This window comes from Cuculus canorus, chromosome 2 (assembly GCF_017976375.1).
Source record: "Cuculus canorus isolate bCucCan1 chromosome 2, bCucCan1.pri, whole genome shotgun sequence".
Lineage (NCBI taxonomy): Eukaryota > Metazoa > Chordata > Aves > Cuculiformes > Cuculidae > Cuculus > Cuculus canorus.
In genome coordinates, this window is record NC_071402.1 from 138,959,254 (window position 1) to 138,975,956 (window position 16,703).

At 39.7% G+C, this 16,703-nt stretch overlaps 2 protein-coding genes across 9 annotated transcripts in view; both read right to left on the reverse strand.

Annotated features, from left to right (window-relative positions):
- CUBN (cubilin) overlaps positions 1-373 on the reverse strand; it is a 142,037-nt gene extending 141,664 nt beyond the window's left edge. Inside the window, exon 1 of the mRNA XM_054057709.1 lies at positions 89-373. Coding sequence (XP_053913684.1) covers positions 89-339 — 251 coding nt within the window. The 5' untranslated portion in view covers positions 340-373. The remainder of the gene's footprint in view (positions 1-88) is intronic.
- Positions 374-6,577: 6,204 nt separating this feature from the next.
- Positions 6,578-16,703, reverse strand: part of TRDMT1 (tRNA aspartic acid methyltransferase 1) — a 47,019-nt gene continuing 36,893 nt past the window's right edge. For 5 of the 8 annotated variants that reach the window (XM_054059224.1, XM_054059223.1, XM_009559065.2 and 2 more), the window contains 3 exons: positions 15,206-15,263; positions 14,059-14,188; positions 6,580-9,768 (listed from right to left, as the gene is read on the reverse strand). In XM_054059224.1, the coding sequence (XP_053915199.1) occupies positions 9,668-9,768; positions 14,059-14,188; positions 15,206-15,263 (289 nt within the window). In that variant the 3' untranslated portion in view covers positions 6,580-9,667. Of the gene's footprint in view, positions 9,769-14,058; positions 14,189-15,205; positions 15,779-16,703 lie in introns of those variants that run through there. The other 3 variants (XM_054059221.1, XR_008448626.1, XR_008448625.1) reach the window with 3 other exon arrangements.

A 16,703-nucleotide genomic window follows, 5' to 3' on the forward strand; every position in this document is an offset into this window, starting at 1 on the left:
CTGCCAAAGAGTAAAGCCATTCCATTCCCTTTACTGGCACTTAGAAGCCAACATATGAAGAAATGCATTTGCAAGCAATAGTACTTACTGCTCGTCATAAATTGTTCTTTTCTGCCTCTTTTTTTCATAGTGATTTGATTCACAGCTCAGTCCAGTAAGTAATAGTAATGCAACTAAAAGCCCTGGAGCAGGAGCAGCCCACAGCATTGCTCTCCTCCAGCTGTCCAGCGTTTGAAGTGACACTTCCAGTGCTGAATTGTACTGTTGAGAGCCCAGGTGCCCTTTGCTCTCACACAGCTCTTCATTTGCAAGTTCCCATTCTGCTGTCTTATCTTGCATGGATGAACTATATTTCAGGTTATCTTAATTAAAGGCTGACAGCAAGCAAACCCTCTACATGTTAAATGCATTTTTCTCTTTTTGTCTTTTGGTTTCAGGAGCTGTGAAAGATCATTAATTGAAATCTGCTGATATTGCATCATTATGTCTTTGACCTTTGTACAGCTGAGAACCCCTGTTTTTCAGAGCACCTTGTAATGTGCAGCTGGCTACGCCAGGAATGGCTCGCTCTCCCCATATGCTGCACCACATGAGTGAAGGAAAGATTATTTGGCAGCACTCAAGTACCTCAATTGTTACCAACAGTAAAACCAAACCCAACCCAAACCTCACATGTAAAACCCACAGTGGCTGGCAAGGAATATTTGTATTGAAAGAGAAGCTTCCAGCCAGTAATTTATGGGGCAGATGACACGAACTAGTTAGCAGTACCAAGCAGCATCCCATGGATTGCAACAACAAAATAGAATTTTAACCAAATATGGTTGTTCTGACTCAAGAATGACTCATCCCCAGATGCTGGGGAGACAATCACACATCAAGGGGACTGTATTTTGTTTGGCATGTGTAGGCCGTCTTCATCGCACACACCAGGACTCTGAAATTCAGGGCCAGCCATAGACAATGCAGAAGTCCAAGGAAAAATTCAAAGGAGACTCAAAAGTACTTAAAAATTGCAAAGTAATACGTTCCAAGAGTAAAAATTAGAATCTTGACCCCATTTTCCTCTACCCTTCAGTAGTACCTTGCAGCCTTCTCAAAAGAAGTTTCCCACAAAAAGAGGCAGAGGTGGACTGTGAAAGTGAGTGTGAAGCCAGGACAGCTAATGTTTGTGGTGCTGCCACCGATAACTTAACCTTCAGTGTGAATAACTATAATGGCTGAGGTTGTCTCAGCTCCACTATTTTCCATTGTTTACATAAAAAAATAATTTTTTATTACAATATGTGTGTTTTAAGAAACATATCTCAGAATTCAGACAGTGTAAGCCTACTGATTGTCTGCTTTGTGCTTATATGGATTGTGATGCAGGTAACCCAACAGTTACTGCTGCTCCCTAGAGATCTACAAGAGCAGAGATGAAAGCTCCTCATGAACCCACAGGGGACAGCACATCCCATGTGCCTTCTGGTGCAGTAGCAGCAGCTCAGATGTCTGGGTATTTCCCTGATCCACAGCAGCCTCTGGTCTCCAGGAGACAAGTCCTACTGCCAGAACAGAGGATCATCAGGAGGAATCCTCATGTGTTGTCCTTCACCATTGTAAGGGGTGGCATTCACACGAAAATAGAGAATTGTATCTTCAGTTGTTGAAGACTATAACTGCTCCATTCAATCCAAATAAGCTACAGTATTTTACACCAGCTGAGGATCTGTCTTTGTACATTTTTAAATTTTCTATTCTGCTCTTTGCTCTGAAACCTCTGTTCTGGAACAGGAGAGCATAAATGAATTATCGATATCGCTGTCTAGTCAACAGGGCACCTTCTGCCCCTGGCTATCCTGGTATTGTCCATTAAACTATTGCTCAATACAATTCTTCATGTCAGTTCTGATGCTTGTCTGGGGGAGGTTCTGGTTTTGTTTTAAGAGTTTACTGATTTTTTTATAACTGTCAGTTGGGTGTAAACTTGAAGAAACTATGGACCAACTAAACTTGCACTTCCTAGCAGGCTGGTTGAACATATGCATACTTTAAGGACTTTCTTTTACCAAGTCCATTGTAAGTTGACAGTTTTCAACTGGACTTCAGCTGTGGCCTTCAAAATCCTTTCTTTTCCCTATGCATTTCTTTTACATATGGAGTATGTATTACCCCTGTCTGCTGGCTGCCAGTCTTAGATTCAAGCTTCCCTTTCCCACTCATCAACTCCAATATACCAAATGAACAATGAGCAATAAACCATAGAGGATGGCAAGAGAACTGCTAATGCAAGCAGGAAGAAGAAATAACTCTATTCACTTTCTCTTCATGTAGGCTCTACAGCTTAGAAAAATAGTTGACCTGAAGACCAGGTAACTGTCTATGCACTGATTATAGGAAGGAAAGGGTGCTCTGGACTTTTGTGTAAATCTTGCATGACATACTATTCTCCATTTCCTTAGACTTTCCAGATTTTTATTAATTTGCTTTCCATTCCCAGTGAATGCACCTTAGTCTAACCAAATTGCAAAATCTACAAACCATCTTAAGGAGAAAAATAGGTCCACACTTTTTAATTTTACTGAAATACATTGGATTTAGACATCATTTTTAGAGGAATGGAATGGAAAAGCTGCAAATCGCTGCCGTAAGAATAGGGGCTGTTCTTTCTAACACGGAGAGCTAGCACAAACGCCTCCTCCCCGGACGGAACATTCATTCCCTCACTGACATTATGGCTTGAGGAAACACCTCTGAAGAGTATGGGTTATGCACAGATTTGGCAGGAAGTAACTGAGTACTTGTCTTTAATTCTGGTTGAAGTTCATCTTGTACTAGCAGAGACTACAGTTTGCTACCATCTTGTGTTGCTGCGTGAAATGAAATGGTGCTATGCCTCTACTCCTGAGCAGTATGTGCCTGCAACATGAAGATGCTGCTGTATAAGACAAGAGTTGACTCAGATTATGCCCAGAAGTTCAATGGATATTAATTGCACCTAGGAAATCAGCTCAGATGCAGAGGTATGACAGGAGTCTGTGACAATGCTCCCTTTTTATATTAGGGAAGTGCAACTACTGGTGTGAATCCCAACCTGGCTAATATTTTAATGGAAGACTAATGAATAATCTTTTGGTTTGTTCCATAGATAAAAAAAAAAAATACCTTTGTTATTCAGTGTTAGGATTCAAATATTTACAAATCATTATAAATCCAGCCTCATGGCTGACTTAATCTCAAATAGTGAATTTAAGCAAATTTAAGTGAACAAGATCCCTTCGTTCACGCTTCCTCCCACTGTCAAAAAGACCAGGTGGAGGAAAGTCAAAGAGAACAACCCAGTTGTCTTGCTTTCACAGATGATTACTGGAGTTTCACCTCAACATAAGTCATGTCTCCCAATACTTCAATCTTCACTTCCCTGGATTCTCTTTCATCTCTCCTTTTTGTAATAATATTCCAGTGTTTAAAAGTGACACAAGAAGCAGCACTGTTACTTGCATGGTGCAAATAGGCAGATTGCTGGAGTAAACAATGCTCCATATCAAATTTGGCACTTTCTGTGTGTCCCTACAGCTCTGAGACAATGAGCCACCAAGCTGGCGTTAGGCCCTACACAAAGGATCAACAACCATATGGTTTACACCATAGGAGGAGGACTGAAAAACAATGTTTCCATTTCTGTCCCTCACTTCTTTCTCTTTCTGTGTATCTGGAAAGTTTTATGACTTCAGCACCTTCCCCAGGGGCTGCAGCACCTGCAAGGCAGCTCCATTTCCCACACCATTCCTTACGGAGTTCTTTTACTTCTCAGCATGCTGCCCTCCAACACCTGCTTAAGATTTTGCTCCTTCAACATAGTTGATAAAGTTAATAAGTTACCTGCTGATGAAGTTGAACAACTGGCCGAGGAATCTAGGTTTTGAGGCTTTAATACTAAATAACAAAGAGATGAGTTTTGATTTAGTTAGCTACTTTACCTGGAATTGATCTATTGTCCTTATTCTCTGTGGGTTCCTTTGTCACAATTAAGGCAGTTACATCATAGTTTTTTAGTTTTGTTAAAAGACTTGTATTTTGGTTCCTCTGCCTTTCTGATTTTTCTTCCTATACGTTCTTTTTACAAACCACTAACAGCTTTGATGCTTCTTATTTTCTGTTTTATTCTTTTTTGAAATCAGGTTCATTAAAAGTTTGCGGTCAGTTACATTGGCTTTGTTCTTTTCTATTGATTATTCCAGCCCTTTTAGCACATTCCAATTGCTTTAACATACACTGAGGTTATTTTTAGGGACTTCCATTTGCATAGTCACCGTTTTCCACTAATAACCCTAAAGCCATGAATGGACCTGGCTGCAAAACTTCCCTCAGATTCGTTCTATTCTGTACTGTTGGCTTTATCAAGAGGCTCGGATCTGAGGAAAGTCCATAAATCATTTGCTGTGTATGGATGCTGTGATTACAAATATTGGCATTCTGTCACCATAAAATATAAGGAAGTGACAGTGGTCATGCTGAGTTAGAAAAAGATCCATCTAGGTCAGTACCCTGTCTCCAACAGTGACAAAGAGCAGATAGTTGGGAAATGAAGGGTACACCAAAGGGCAAGCACATACAGTACTTCCCCTAAGCGCTCTCTTGGTCTCTATCTAGTTGAAGCTTAGGAACTTCATCAGCCAGAAGTTTACCCACTCAGTAGGATTTTTCTTCCATGAACTCGTCCAGCCTTCTCCTGAATTCTTCTCCATGCTTCAGCTTACAACACAAGTACAATGAATGAGTAATGCCAAACGGTAAGTAAGATCAATACATAGTCAAAATGCCATTCAGAAATATTAATTCTGTGTTGAATCCCATTTTTAAGTGTAATATTTATAAACAGAATGTGATTAGCTTCTTTTTAAAAATATATACAGGGCAAATATTTGAACTAATCAAAACTATTTATTACTGTCTAGGTATGAGAAAATATATTAGCACCACCAATGTGCTTCCCTTCCAGATGCCAGACTGCAATTTAAACATGTTTCAAGATACAACAGTTCAGTGCATGCCCAAAAGCACAAGCCAAACATACTCTCAACAAAGCTGGGACTGCAGGATGAATTCCTGTGCTTAAAACCAGAGAGGCTCCCCACTAGAGGAGATTTTTAGGGATGACTTTGCTGTAGAGTTTTCTGAATCCCAGTGAAGGGTACCCAACCAGAGTGGCCACCGGAAAAATCCCTCCAATAATCCTCTTGTACTAATACACCTAGTGGCGTATTCCACTAAATTTTTAGCCCCTCCAACTCTGTTTCTTGCTTCATCAGAGCTCTTCCTTACCAAAAGATCCCTTGCCTATGCTTCCTCCCACCATCCAAAGGACCAGGTGGAGGAAAGTCAAAGAGAACAACCCAGCTGTATTGCCTTCACAGATGGCTGCCTGGTCATCTAAAGCTACATATTTCTTTTCTTCAACAGTTACATAAATCCCCCAAACCTCATAACACAAATCTCTTCATGCTCTTCAAAACATTTAAATCAACATACTATCACTACTCAATACTTCATTTTCCCCGGTATCTTGGATATCAGCTATCTATCCAAAGAAGTCATTACTAAACAAGCATGAACTTCCCCTGATGAGGTTGCAACACTTCAATACTCACGTTTGCACAGGCAAAAGGAAAATAGTTACAGGAATTAATTTTTGGACACTCTGCCTAGTTTCTTATACTTTCACGTAATTTTTCCTCAGATATTTCTTTGATGATTTTTACAGTAATTACATAGGACTGCCTAGAAATGTCAAGTGTTTCAGGCAATTATTACTTTGCCTCCTCCGTATCCTTACGAATATGGCATATTCTTTAAACACCATGCAGAAAAAAAAGTACACCAAGCACTGTGCTTGTTTTCACTGGGACAGAGATAATTTTCTTCATAGTGGCTGATATGGGGCTATGTTTTGGATTTGTGCTGGAAACAGTGTTGACAATGCAGTGATGTTTTAGTTACTGTTGAGCCTTTTCTGCTCCTCACCCCCCTGTACCAGCAAGGAGGCTGGGGGTACACAAGAAGTTGGGAGGGGACACAGCCGGGATAGCTGGCCCCAACTGACCAAAGGGATATCCCACCCTATATAATGTCATGATCAGCACATACAGCTGGGAGAAGATGGAATAGTGGATGTTTGGAGTGATGTTGTTTGTCTTCCCAAGTAACAGTTACATGTGATGGAGCCCTGTTTTCCTGGAGATGGCTGAACACCTTCTTGCTTATGGGAAGCAGTGAATGAAATCCTTATTTTGTTTTGCTTGCATCCATGGCTTTTGCTTTACCTATTAAACTGTATTTAACTTAATCCATAAGTTTTCTCACTTTTACTCTTCTGAATTCTGTCCCTCATCCCACTAGGGGAAGAGTGAGCAAGAGGCAGTTGCTGGCTGAGGTTAAACCACAACAAGCACGTAAATAAGTTTCCAATACAATAAGCCAACAGTGTGTGAAATTTCAGTATGAATGGCAAGAAAACAGAACAGAACACAGAAATCAAAGGTTAGGCTGAGAAATAATAGTTCATCCTTGAGGTGTAACAAATGTTTGCTAAATCTTTAATTTATTTTAAAAACGCATTACAACTGCTAAAACAGAATTAGTCATCAGTCATCAAAGCATTGGACCTGTTCAGACTTCTTTAGAAAACAAAAGGGGTTTACACATGACAAAGTTCAAGAGAGACGCCAGTGTTATCACATACCAATGTTTTTCCAGCCTGCAATACACTGATTCCTGGTCATCCTTATACTCCTACTCAGAGGGTCAACAAAAGTGAGATAAAAATGCCCGTAGGCAGGATGCATTCATGGCATGGAAGGATGCACCTCCACTGCAAAATTCTGAGTTTATGATTCAAAAAATATTCAAACCTGCTGCACTGAACACGTGGTATTTTAGTAACTTCACTGCTACACAGGTTTCTTCATAAGTATAGGGAATCCCCAGATTTCCTCAGATGAAAAAAAAAGCTTATCAAGGTAAGATATTCTGGTAAGGGTAACTGCAGGCTTCAAAAGTGACTGCATAAAGATGACACCACCAAACATGATATCATTTTTGTCAGTGAAGCTTCTGAAGTTTGAGGGAACACAACATCATCTCACTCAAGATAATGAGACACATTTGAGATATGCAGAATAAGTGAGCTACAAAACCAGAAATCGGATTCTCGCAATCTTCAGTTTCCAGAGCTGCCTTCCAGATTTCATTAATTAACTTTTCAGCTGCTTTTGTCATTATGTTTCATTGTCATGAAAATCCTTAAACTGAAGGCGCAAAGTGCAGCACTGGTGTAGGCTGCAAAACACTTAAGATTAGGAGAATGCTCAGAAAAGGAAGCAAGGTGATCCAGCGAGGTCAAGCAAGTGCAACCCACCAAAGCTCAGTAAATGAGTCCACTGATGACAAACAGATGCGATAAGAAGCAGTCACTCAATTTAGCTGCACTGGTATTACAAGGTTAGCAGGGGTAAAACACACAAATACATACTTACAACTCTGAAATCTGCTCTTTCAAAACATCTCCTTCAGAAACAGCTCTTATTAGCAAACAGGCTTCTGTCTTCACAATTGCATTGAATTAAAATCCACTGTCAACATGAAACAAGCTGAATTTCTGTATCAGTTTTAGATGCAGCTAGGTAACTTTCCACTTAGACTTTAACTGCTTGCTTATGAGTGGCAAATAAATCACTAAAACACGTTTACAGATTAAGGAACACTAATAGTTAATAGCAAAATTCTGCCAAATATTCTTATCATGAGGCAAAACGAACAGGTTATGTACATGGTTTAGCAGAAATAAAACCCAATTTATACATAAAATTGATCTCCTTTGCTTTCACTTCAATGGTTGGATCATGTTAGATAGCAACAGATCTTCCTATTATTACACTTCTGCCATACAGCTACTAGTTATTGATCTGGCTGATAAATCTACACAATAACCACCACATAAATAGATAACTGCGGTTCATGACACGGTCAAAGCCACATTTGCTCTTTGTAGTTTAGTAGTAGGCCAAGCCAAGCCTAACATTTGGCGAGTACTTTTTTGCCATTACAGTACTAGGGCGAGACACCAGGTAAAGACAGAGGCCAACATCATCCTTCTCTAGAGCCTAGCCCAGAGCTCTTTTAGGAGAATCCATTTCAGTTTGTCTTTTACAGCCAGAATAGCCCAAGCATCCAATGCTCTTAAAGAACAAGACAGGCTGAAGTAGGTCACCTTGAGCTTTTCCTGGTTTGACAGTCCAGAAGCAGCACGCAGATCAAGACTGAAGCATAAATACATAGGAGTCAGCATAAGGTAGACTTTGGCAACAACAATACCAAGCTTATTTTCTCTTTCAGGACAATGGCAGATGAGAACAGCTGCACTATCTCTACAGCAGCTCTGTTTTCTGCAGTCTTCAGTTTCTCCATCTAGGCATTACCAAGCCTTGATGCAACGCACCGTGACTGTTCCTGTCTCATCCCATAAAAAATACAACCCCCGCCCCATCCAGTCTTTTTCAGGATTTGTGGATTGACAACCCACTGCTTTGGTGCATGGTAGGCACTAGCAATCTGAGAAATCCCTCTGATTTATGACACATCAACACCCTAACGACTGCTTACTAAACAGCACTTCACCTTTCTCTCCCTCAAGCTGTTTTTTTCTCTAGATACCAAAATATTACCTGTAAGGAAATGTAACAACCAAACACATGCTTCTTGAGAAGGTTTTTAGTAAACACACAAAGTTTGATGATTAAAAAAGCATTCAAATCCAGCTCTACGAGACAGTGTGTGAGTGTGGCACTCAGGATGGCCATATGCAGTGGTTTCATCCCAATGTACACTCTAAACCCTGGTACTATCAGGTTTTGCAAACAAATCTTCAGAAGAAGCCCATACAGTTTCTCTCCAGTTCTCATGCCACAGGAACCGAGACACGGAAGTTTGTCTTTTATGTGCAGATCTTTGATAAGGAGCAATGATCTTATCCTGAATAACGTGAGACCCTAAAAACCAGGCAAGTTATTGTCAGGGTTGTGAAATCTTACAGTACTTTTATTCAGCTGCACCTAAACAAATCATTCCAGACAGATACAGTTGGGTTCCAGAAGCCTACAAGTATTTAGAAAGGAGTAGACAACCATAAATTAAGGATGACACTGTGTCTTCTTAAAAATTGTACATAAAACACTGAATTTAATATTTCCATTAACTACAAAAAACACATCAACATTTCAGATCATATATAAAATAAATCTTTTAAGAATGGATTACTGATATTTACAGATGAGGACATTATATATGTAGAATTTGGTCTCCACACTTAATTAAAACAGTTTTGACATTTACATCCTTTTTATACTGTACTGAGAAGATGGTTTGAAGATAAGAGAGTCTTATCCATTTTCATTGAGTAATAGGTACATTTTGAAAACTAAAAATTCCTGGAAACTTCCATTTAAATAAAACACCTCTACAGTGCAAATCCATCACAAAATCAAGGTATTTATATCCAAATTGTTCGGCAAAATGTCTGGACAAAGATTTTGGTAAGCTACAATTTTTGTTGAGTTGCCATCAGCTTTCTCTTCAAAGCTGGAAGTACTTTATCACCAGCCTGTATTCATCAGATTCAGGTTCTAAATTATTCAAGTAGAATGGAAATCAGTTTTGCCACCACATGTACATTGAGGCTGTTTCCCAGAAGACGATAGCATTGCTTTATTGTTACTTTGTCAGGAAAACCTAAAAAAAAACCAACATAGTGCAACATGGTTAGTCTGGGTTTGTTCCTAGCTTAGTCTACTCCTTTTTTCAGTGAGCAGTTCTCAATGCAGTTATCACAGATCGCAGCAGCGTTTCCCTCCCAGCCAAAGCCTCACAATGTTAAAAACCCAATTCCCAACCAGTTCACTGGATTTGGATCACTTCTTCCGTTAGCAGTACTGTCATCCGTAAGGCTGAACAAGAACCCTAAGAAGAAAATCTAACTTTGAGCCTCAAGTCATCACCAGCCACACTAGCTTTGATGCATAAACACACCGTGTGTGTGCAATTAGTGACGTAGTTGTTCTGAAGTTTCCACAGCACTTCAGAAAAATCTTCTTCCAAGGATTGCTCAGGAGAGAACACGGTTGGACAGTTGCTGAGCCAAGGATGAAAAGCTGAGGAGGTGGTGTCTCAGAGGAGTTTTTCCATATGTCCCTGCCAGTTATTAATGCCTCAAATGTGGACTGCTCTGGTAAACACGTCTTCTGCCAGTTCCATCCACTCTGACCAGCTTCCCGGCACTCAAATTTGGGCAGCCATCCTTCTCTCTTTGGAACAATTACTTGCACTCCCTCACACACTTCCTTAGATGGAGTTTTCACATTAGACCACTGAATAAGATACAGAATCTACCCATTTTAAAAGAGTATATAAATATGTATTTATGCACACACATGCACATGCACTCATAGCCCAGGAAGCTTATCTGAATCCCGAAGATTTCAGAGTTTCTCCTTCCTGCCCCTTGGCAACTGAAAGCTTAAATTAATTTTCAAGGCTCACTATTTCCTTTCTCTCAAGCCTCCTCCATCTGCCTGTTAACATTATCTTGCACCTTCTATCTTCTTGGCTTAATAGTACCCTACATCAGAAGGACAGATTTAACAACTCTTAGTAGGCTGGCACTTGCTGCACATCTCTCATTGTAGCATTCAGGTCATGCACACTACTTGATGATGTTCCGTTGTTGGCACCACGCACTATCACATTGTGCTGGCTTTCCACTAGGCTGCCGTTTGTTTCCCAACAGCTTATATGCATCACTAAGAAGACAAATGAAAAAGGCATCCTGACAGCACCCTGATGAAAGCAGGTCGCAGGTGCAAGAATGCTCGCATCACTTTTAATGATACTGCTGTGGGACCCACAGTAGCAACTAAGACAAATGACTGCAGTATTTCATTGACCCATAGTGCAATTACTTCTCATACATTTAGAAGTTAAAAGCACAAATAAATCTGTTCATATTAAGAATGAACAATAATGTTAACTCTGGACCTGATGTATTGGAGAAGGCCACCAATTTTTTTTTAAATATAGAACCATTTAGACACAATCATGTTTCATCTGATAACACTGTAGCTGCAGCTAGTAACAGCATCTGTTACCAAGCTTCGTGCCATTCTCTTCACTTCATTTTCAGCTTATAGTTTTCTCATTTCTCAGCTTCATGGACTAACGACATATATGCAGTGGGTGCATCTCCAAGCCTTCTGTTGTTGAAAATTTCAGTCCAAATGTTGCTCTCACTACAGAACACTGTAGCAGACAAATTATAGCACATTTCTCTCTCAAAATACCACACTTGACAATAATGACTTGAAATTCAACATGGGAGAAATATTGTCAGGGGAACACCCTTTGCTGTAGCCACAAATGTAGCCACTGGCAAAACAACAAACCCATAGCTTGAAAATCCCCAAAAGAAACTTAAACAGTGCCTAAATCCACAAAGACTTCAACCAGTCTCAAGCTGAATAATCCTTTTTTTTTTTTTAAAGTACAATGTGGAAAATAGATTAAACACAAAGGAAAGAAATGTCACACTTGTGACTCAGCACACTGGGTTCTGCCTGTGAATCAGGAGTATAGGTCAGAGGAAGCCAGTGAGTGAGAGAGACTTGTTTTATGTGCCGTGGAAGTTGGAAAAGCAGTATACAAGGCAGGGAATTGCAAGAACTCTGAAAAAGGTCCCACAATTAAGACAGAAGAGTACTGTCCTCTGAGAGGTAAAATCTGTCCCTGTTCCTCCCTCTGCATGTTCCCAAGTGACAAAAGACAAGTTTGCATAACAAGCACTTCATAGATGGTGATGGTCTGGAGGGCCCTCAAATTCAGACACCTGACTTGAGAGTTCATTCTGGTTTGCAAAAATATCAAGGCTCACAGTTGTCCCTGAGGATGAGCACTGAACAGAGAAAGCATGGTATTCTAAACACTCTGAAATAGGTTTTGGCATCTTGGCTTGTATCAGAAACGATGTGACCAGCAGGTCCAGGGAGGTTATTCTCCCTCTGTACTCGGCACTGGTGAGACCACACCTTGAGTACTGTGTTCAGTTCTGGGCCCCTCACCACAAGAAGGATGTTGAGGCTCTGGAGCGTGTCCAGAGAAGAGCAACAAAGCTGGTGAGGGGGCTGGAGAACAAGTCTTACGAGGAGTGGCTGAGAGAGCTGGGGTTGTTTAGCCTGGAGAAGAGGAGGCTGAGGGGAGACCTTATTGCTCTCTACAACTACCTGAAAGAAGGTTGTGGAGAGGAGGGAGCTGGCCTCTTCTCCCAAGTGACAAGGGACAGAACAAGAGGGAATGGCCTCAAGCTGTGCCAGGGGAGGTTCAGGCTGGACATCAGGAAAAATTTTTTTACAGAAAGGGTCATTGGGCACTGGCAGAGGCTGCCCAGGGAGGTGGTTGAGTCACCTTCCCGGGAGATGTTTAAGGGATGGGTGGATGAGGTGCTGAGGGGCATGGTTTAGGGAGTGTTAGGAATGGTTGGACTTGATGATCCAGTGGGTCCTTTCCAGCCTAGTGATTTTATGAGTCTATGATTCACAAACAGAAGACCCTACATTAATAGTGTTCCAAACATAGATTTCTCCATTGTCTTGGTTCTTCCTCTGCAAAATAAAAGCAATATTAAGCCCACTATACCTACTATACCTGTAACTGATATTCGAAAGACTGATTTAACATCTGGCAAACACAAGTTGTATCTGAAAAAAAAACCAAAAAAAACCCCAAAAAACGAGCACTTCTGAGGTCAAGAGATCTTGGAACAGCATGATAAACCTATACCAGCCCAATCCTGCCTCCTGCTCTGTTTAGATCAAGTTTCTTTGCATCAGCCTAGACCAATATGGAACACAGCTGTGCTAAGAAAAAGGCTGGCTGCAAAAAGAACAAATCTATTCAAGAGAGGCTGCATGGTGGCATACAACTCAACACAGCACTCTCCTGCAAATACTCTTAAACAAGGAAGATCAGTGCAGGCAACTCTAATACTTGATTTTACAACCTTGATGATGTTCTTTGAATGTAGTAATTTTGAATATAACCAAGTAATAAATGAGAAAAAAACTAAAATAGCAAAAGAAAGAAATATATAAAAGCTTTCAGCACTCCTCAGAGCTCTAAGTCACTGAGGAAGTTGAAGAAAAACATAATACATTACTCAAGGTCAGTGGTGTCTTTTTCTATGGATTCTTGTGTTGCTGAGAGACAGTGAATTGATCTGATGTGGCGGCAGCAGGCCAAACTCCTTAGCAGGTAGCACCATCTACGTTTTCTTGCCTGCCTTTCTTTGCAAGGGTAATTCTGGTGAATTTACTTCAGGTTGAATTCAAGTTGACCTGTGTCCAATATACTGGTATTGCTGAGTCTTGTTCCTTGACTCCCTCTTTTCCACATAAACAGTTAGAAAATGAAGTAACTGACCAAGGGTTAGGACTGCCTTTTCTAGAAAATAGAGATGACTTAGAAGATCATTAACTGAAGAGTTTGGTTATTCTTGAACAAAGAAGTATCTGTATCTTCTGAAATTCCCCTGCTGTCAGCAGCTGTAAATGTGTAGAAGGGAGAAAGCAAGCAGCTCAAACACTGAGAACCACTAAAAGACCTTCTAAAAAGGCAGGACGTGTTGACTTACCACAGTTGTGAGTAATGTTGGCTGCTGAGCAAATAGTTTCAACTTTAAACAAAAGTATTCCTTCATTACCATTCAGTAACAGAGCATTTCTTGCGTCAAACTTTTTTCCATAGTTTATGAAGAGAAATCTAATCACAGAAGCTAGCTCTTATAAAACATAAAAAGCTAGTAGAAATTCAGAGAAATGCAGAGTTAACCAAACAGCAAGAATCAATCAGAAGAAGCAAGCAGTCAAAAAAAATTAAAAAAAAATGCAAAATAAAAAGCATGATTGGTCCCCAGTAAAAAAACAGCACTAGCATTTCTGAAGAATGAAGTGAAAACGGGTACTTTGCAGCACATACCAAATTCTGGAGGGAATCCATGAAGATTTGCTATTTCTCTTGGGGTAAAGTACCTCAGTTTTAGTGCTGACAATTTCATAAGCTTCTCTTCTTCTGGTAACTCCTCAATGCCTTTAAACACCGATTCAAGCTATGAAAAATATCCAAAACCAACAGGTATCACCAATGCAGGCCAGATACATAAAATTTAACACTTCCATCTTAGCAGAATATTTCTTCAATTATCATCCTGTCAGAGATAATAGTGTGTTTTGCTTGAAAGTATGATTAGTGTTGCATTTTCGCAGCCAATATCTCAACACATGGACTTACAAGAAAGAAATCAATGTTGCCATGAGGGCATTTAGCATTTCTACCTCCAATTACAAGCTACACCAATACTTAATGAGGCAATCAAAGGACTATAAACATTTGTTAATGACAGGACAGTGACAATATAACTCAGTAGCAGACCATCCATACAAAGTAAGCTGTACAGATGTAGCTGTTTTAATACATTTGCTTTGAGGTTATCCCAAGTTCCAAAACTGCATTCTTCTTATGCTTAGAAATACCACATAATATTTGCGAAAAGCACAGAAGTGCAGGAGGTGCTGCTTGTGTACAAAACAGGCTCTATGAAAAGCATCTTTGAATGATGATTCACCAATATGTTTATTTTTACCTTCCCCAATGCCAAAATACCATTTTGCGGTGAAATTAGTATCAATATTAGAACTTTTCAAAATACTATGTCTTCCCAGATAAATGATAATATTGAAATTCAAACATACTAAACCTTTGACAGTATTTACTGAATCAACTGAGTACAAAAAATGGCCCAAGATTCACAACACCGTGCTGTAGTTTATCCACAGAATTAGTAATTTTTAATGTTTTCACACAACCCTGTGAAACTCCTGTATGACACTACAGATAAAAAAAAGTAACAGCAATTTATATTCTCCACAAGAGAGAGGCACACGTATAACCCTAATTTAAATAAACTGTTTAGGAATGCAAAGTAAATAAATTGGAAACCCAGTTACTACAAAATGTAGTTTTAAAAGCATTCTTTTTAAATTATATTCAGAATAACAAAGTAGAAGACAGAAAAGAACAAATTGTAAAACAAGTCAATCTCATATGTTAGTCTACACATTCTTACCTGTACATCTACTGCTGTCTGCAGAACTGAGCCTGTTCCTTCTACATAGTGTCCATACCTTAACAACAATAACAATCTTAAATGAATATTTCCATTGGACCTCATAGTACTGTCAACTGCAAAGATGAAGGGAGGTTACTTAGGTTTCTTTCTTTGATTAACAAATCTCTTCCCAGACAGATAAAGAAGAAGTCCTTGTTATTAATTATGCTAACCCCTGGAGTGCTGACCTCTGAACGCGCTCTCTGGAGATGAGTCTGCAGGCAACCCATAAGGGTTTATTCACACTTACTATAAGTCAACCAGGCCAAAGAATTTGAGCACAGCATCAGCAGAAGGGGCCATCCACACCACACAGACCAATTTTATATTATGGCAAAACGTGTTAAAGGTCAGATGGTCCTAAGGGTTGAAATCATCTCTCTGTATTCAAAGGAGAACCATTAGTGTTAGCCTCCAGCTTTTCTATCAATCCATTAGGAATAAAGTGGTCTAGTCAGGTTTAACTTTTGGTTGCTTGTGGATTTTCCAAAGAGGGAAGGGGTAGGGGATGGCAGGCATCTATGCCAGGCACTAGAAGAAAGAAGGAAAAAAAAAAGAAACTTAAAATCTAAAATCATATGGTAGCTTTTTTGGATGCTTTGTGGTTGATTGCATAACAACGTTTACTCTGTAGTCTCTTCCAGGCTACCATTTACATACAATTATGGGCTTTCAGAAACATGCTCTGCTGGTCTAACTATGACAGTGTTTTAACATCCTGAACAGAAAGAAACTTGAGTCAATAGATGGCTTCTATACAGTGCAAGAGCTTCAGAAGATCCCTAGACCTCTCACATTAGACTGCTGTGTTCTGCATCCACCATTAACAGATGCTATTCTCTGTTTTCATCTGTGCATCCATAAAGGCAGCTATAAAGGCTTTTGTTCCATTTAGGGTCCATTCTAAAGCAAGGCACTGGAACAATTTTTGTTTCAAGCCTTTCTAATTCCATAGCGAACAAAGGAATACCCTCCCTTCAACACAGACACAATGACCCAGTACGGCTCAATCTTGTGAATTTCTTCTTCAGTTTGAAAAGCTTATGAGTAGTTCTGCCAATATCAGTGAAAGCAACGATCATTTTAAGATAAAGTGCTTGCAAATCTTCATTAAGATCAGAATGAAAGGCCCTAAACACTAATACAGATAAAAAGAACATGGAATCAAACTGTATTGTAAATATATCCCCTTTAAGTAGTTAGTTGCACTCTGAAAATTCCCTAATATCAAGTTCAACAATGGAACGCATGTAACACTGAGGAATCCTGACCTTCTTATATAGCATCTCATTGTACTTCAGACGAACATATCTACACCAAAATAAATATATAAGGATTAATTTCAAAGTGGTATTTTAGAGCTTTACTGGGGGAAAAGAATCTTTTAATAGGATCCATACTCTATAAAATACACTCGTCGAAATAATTGACACTAGAGTACAAAACCCCTCACAAA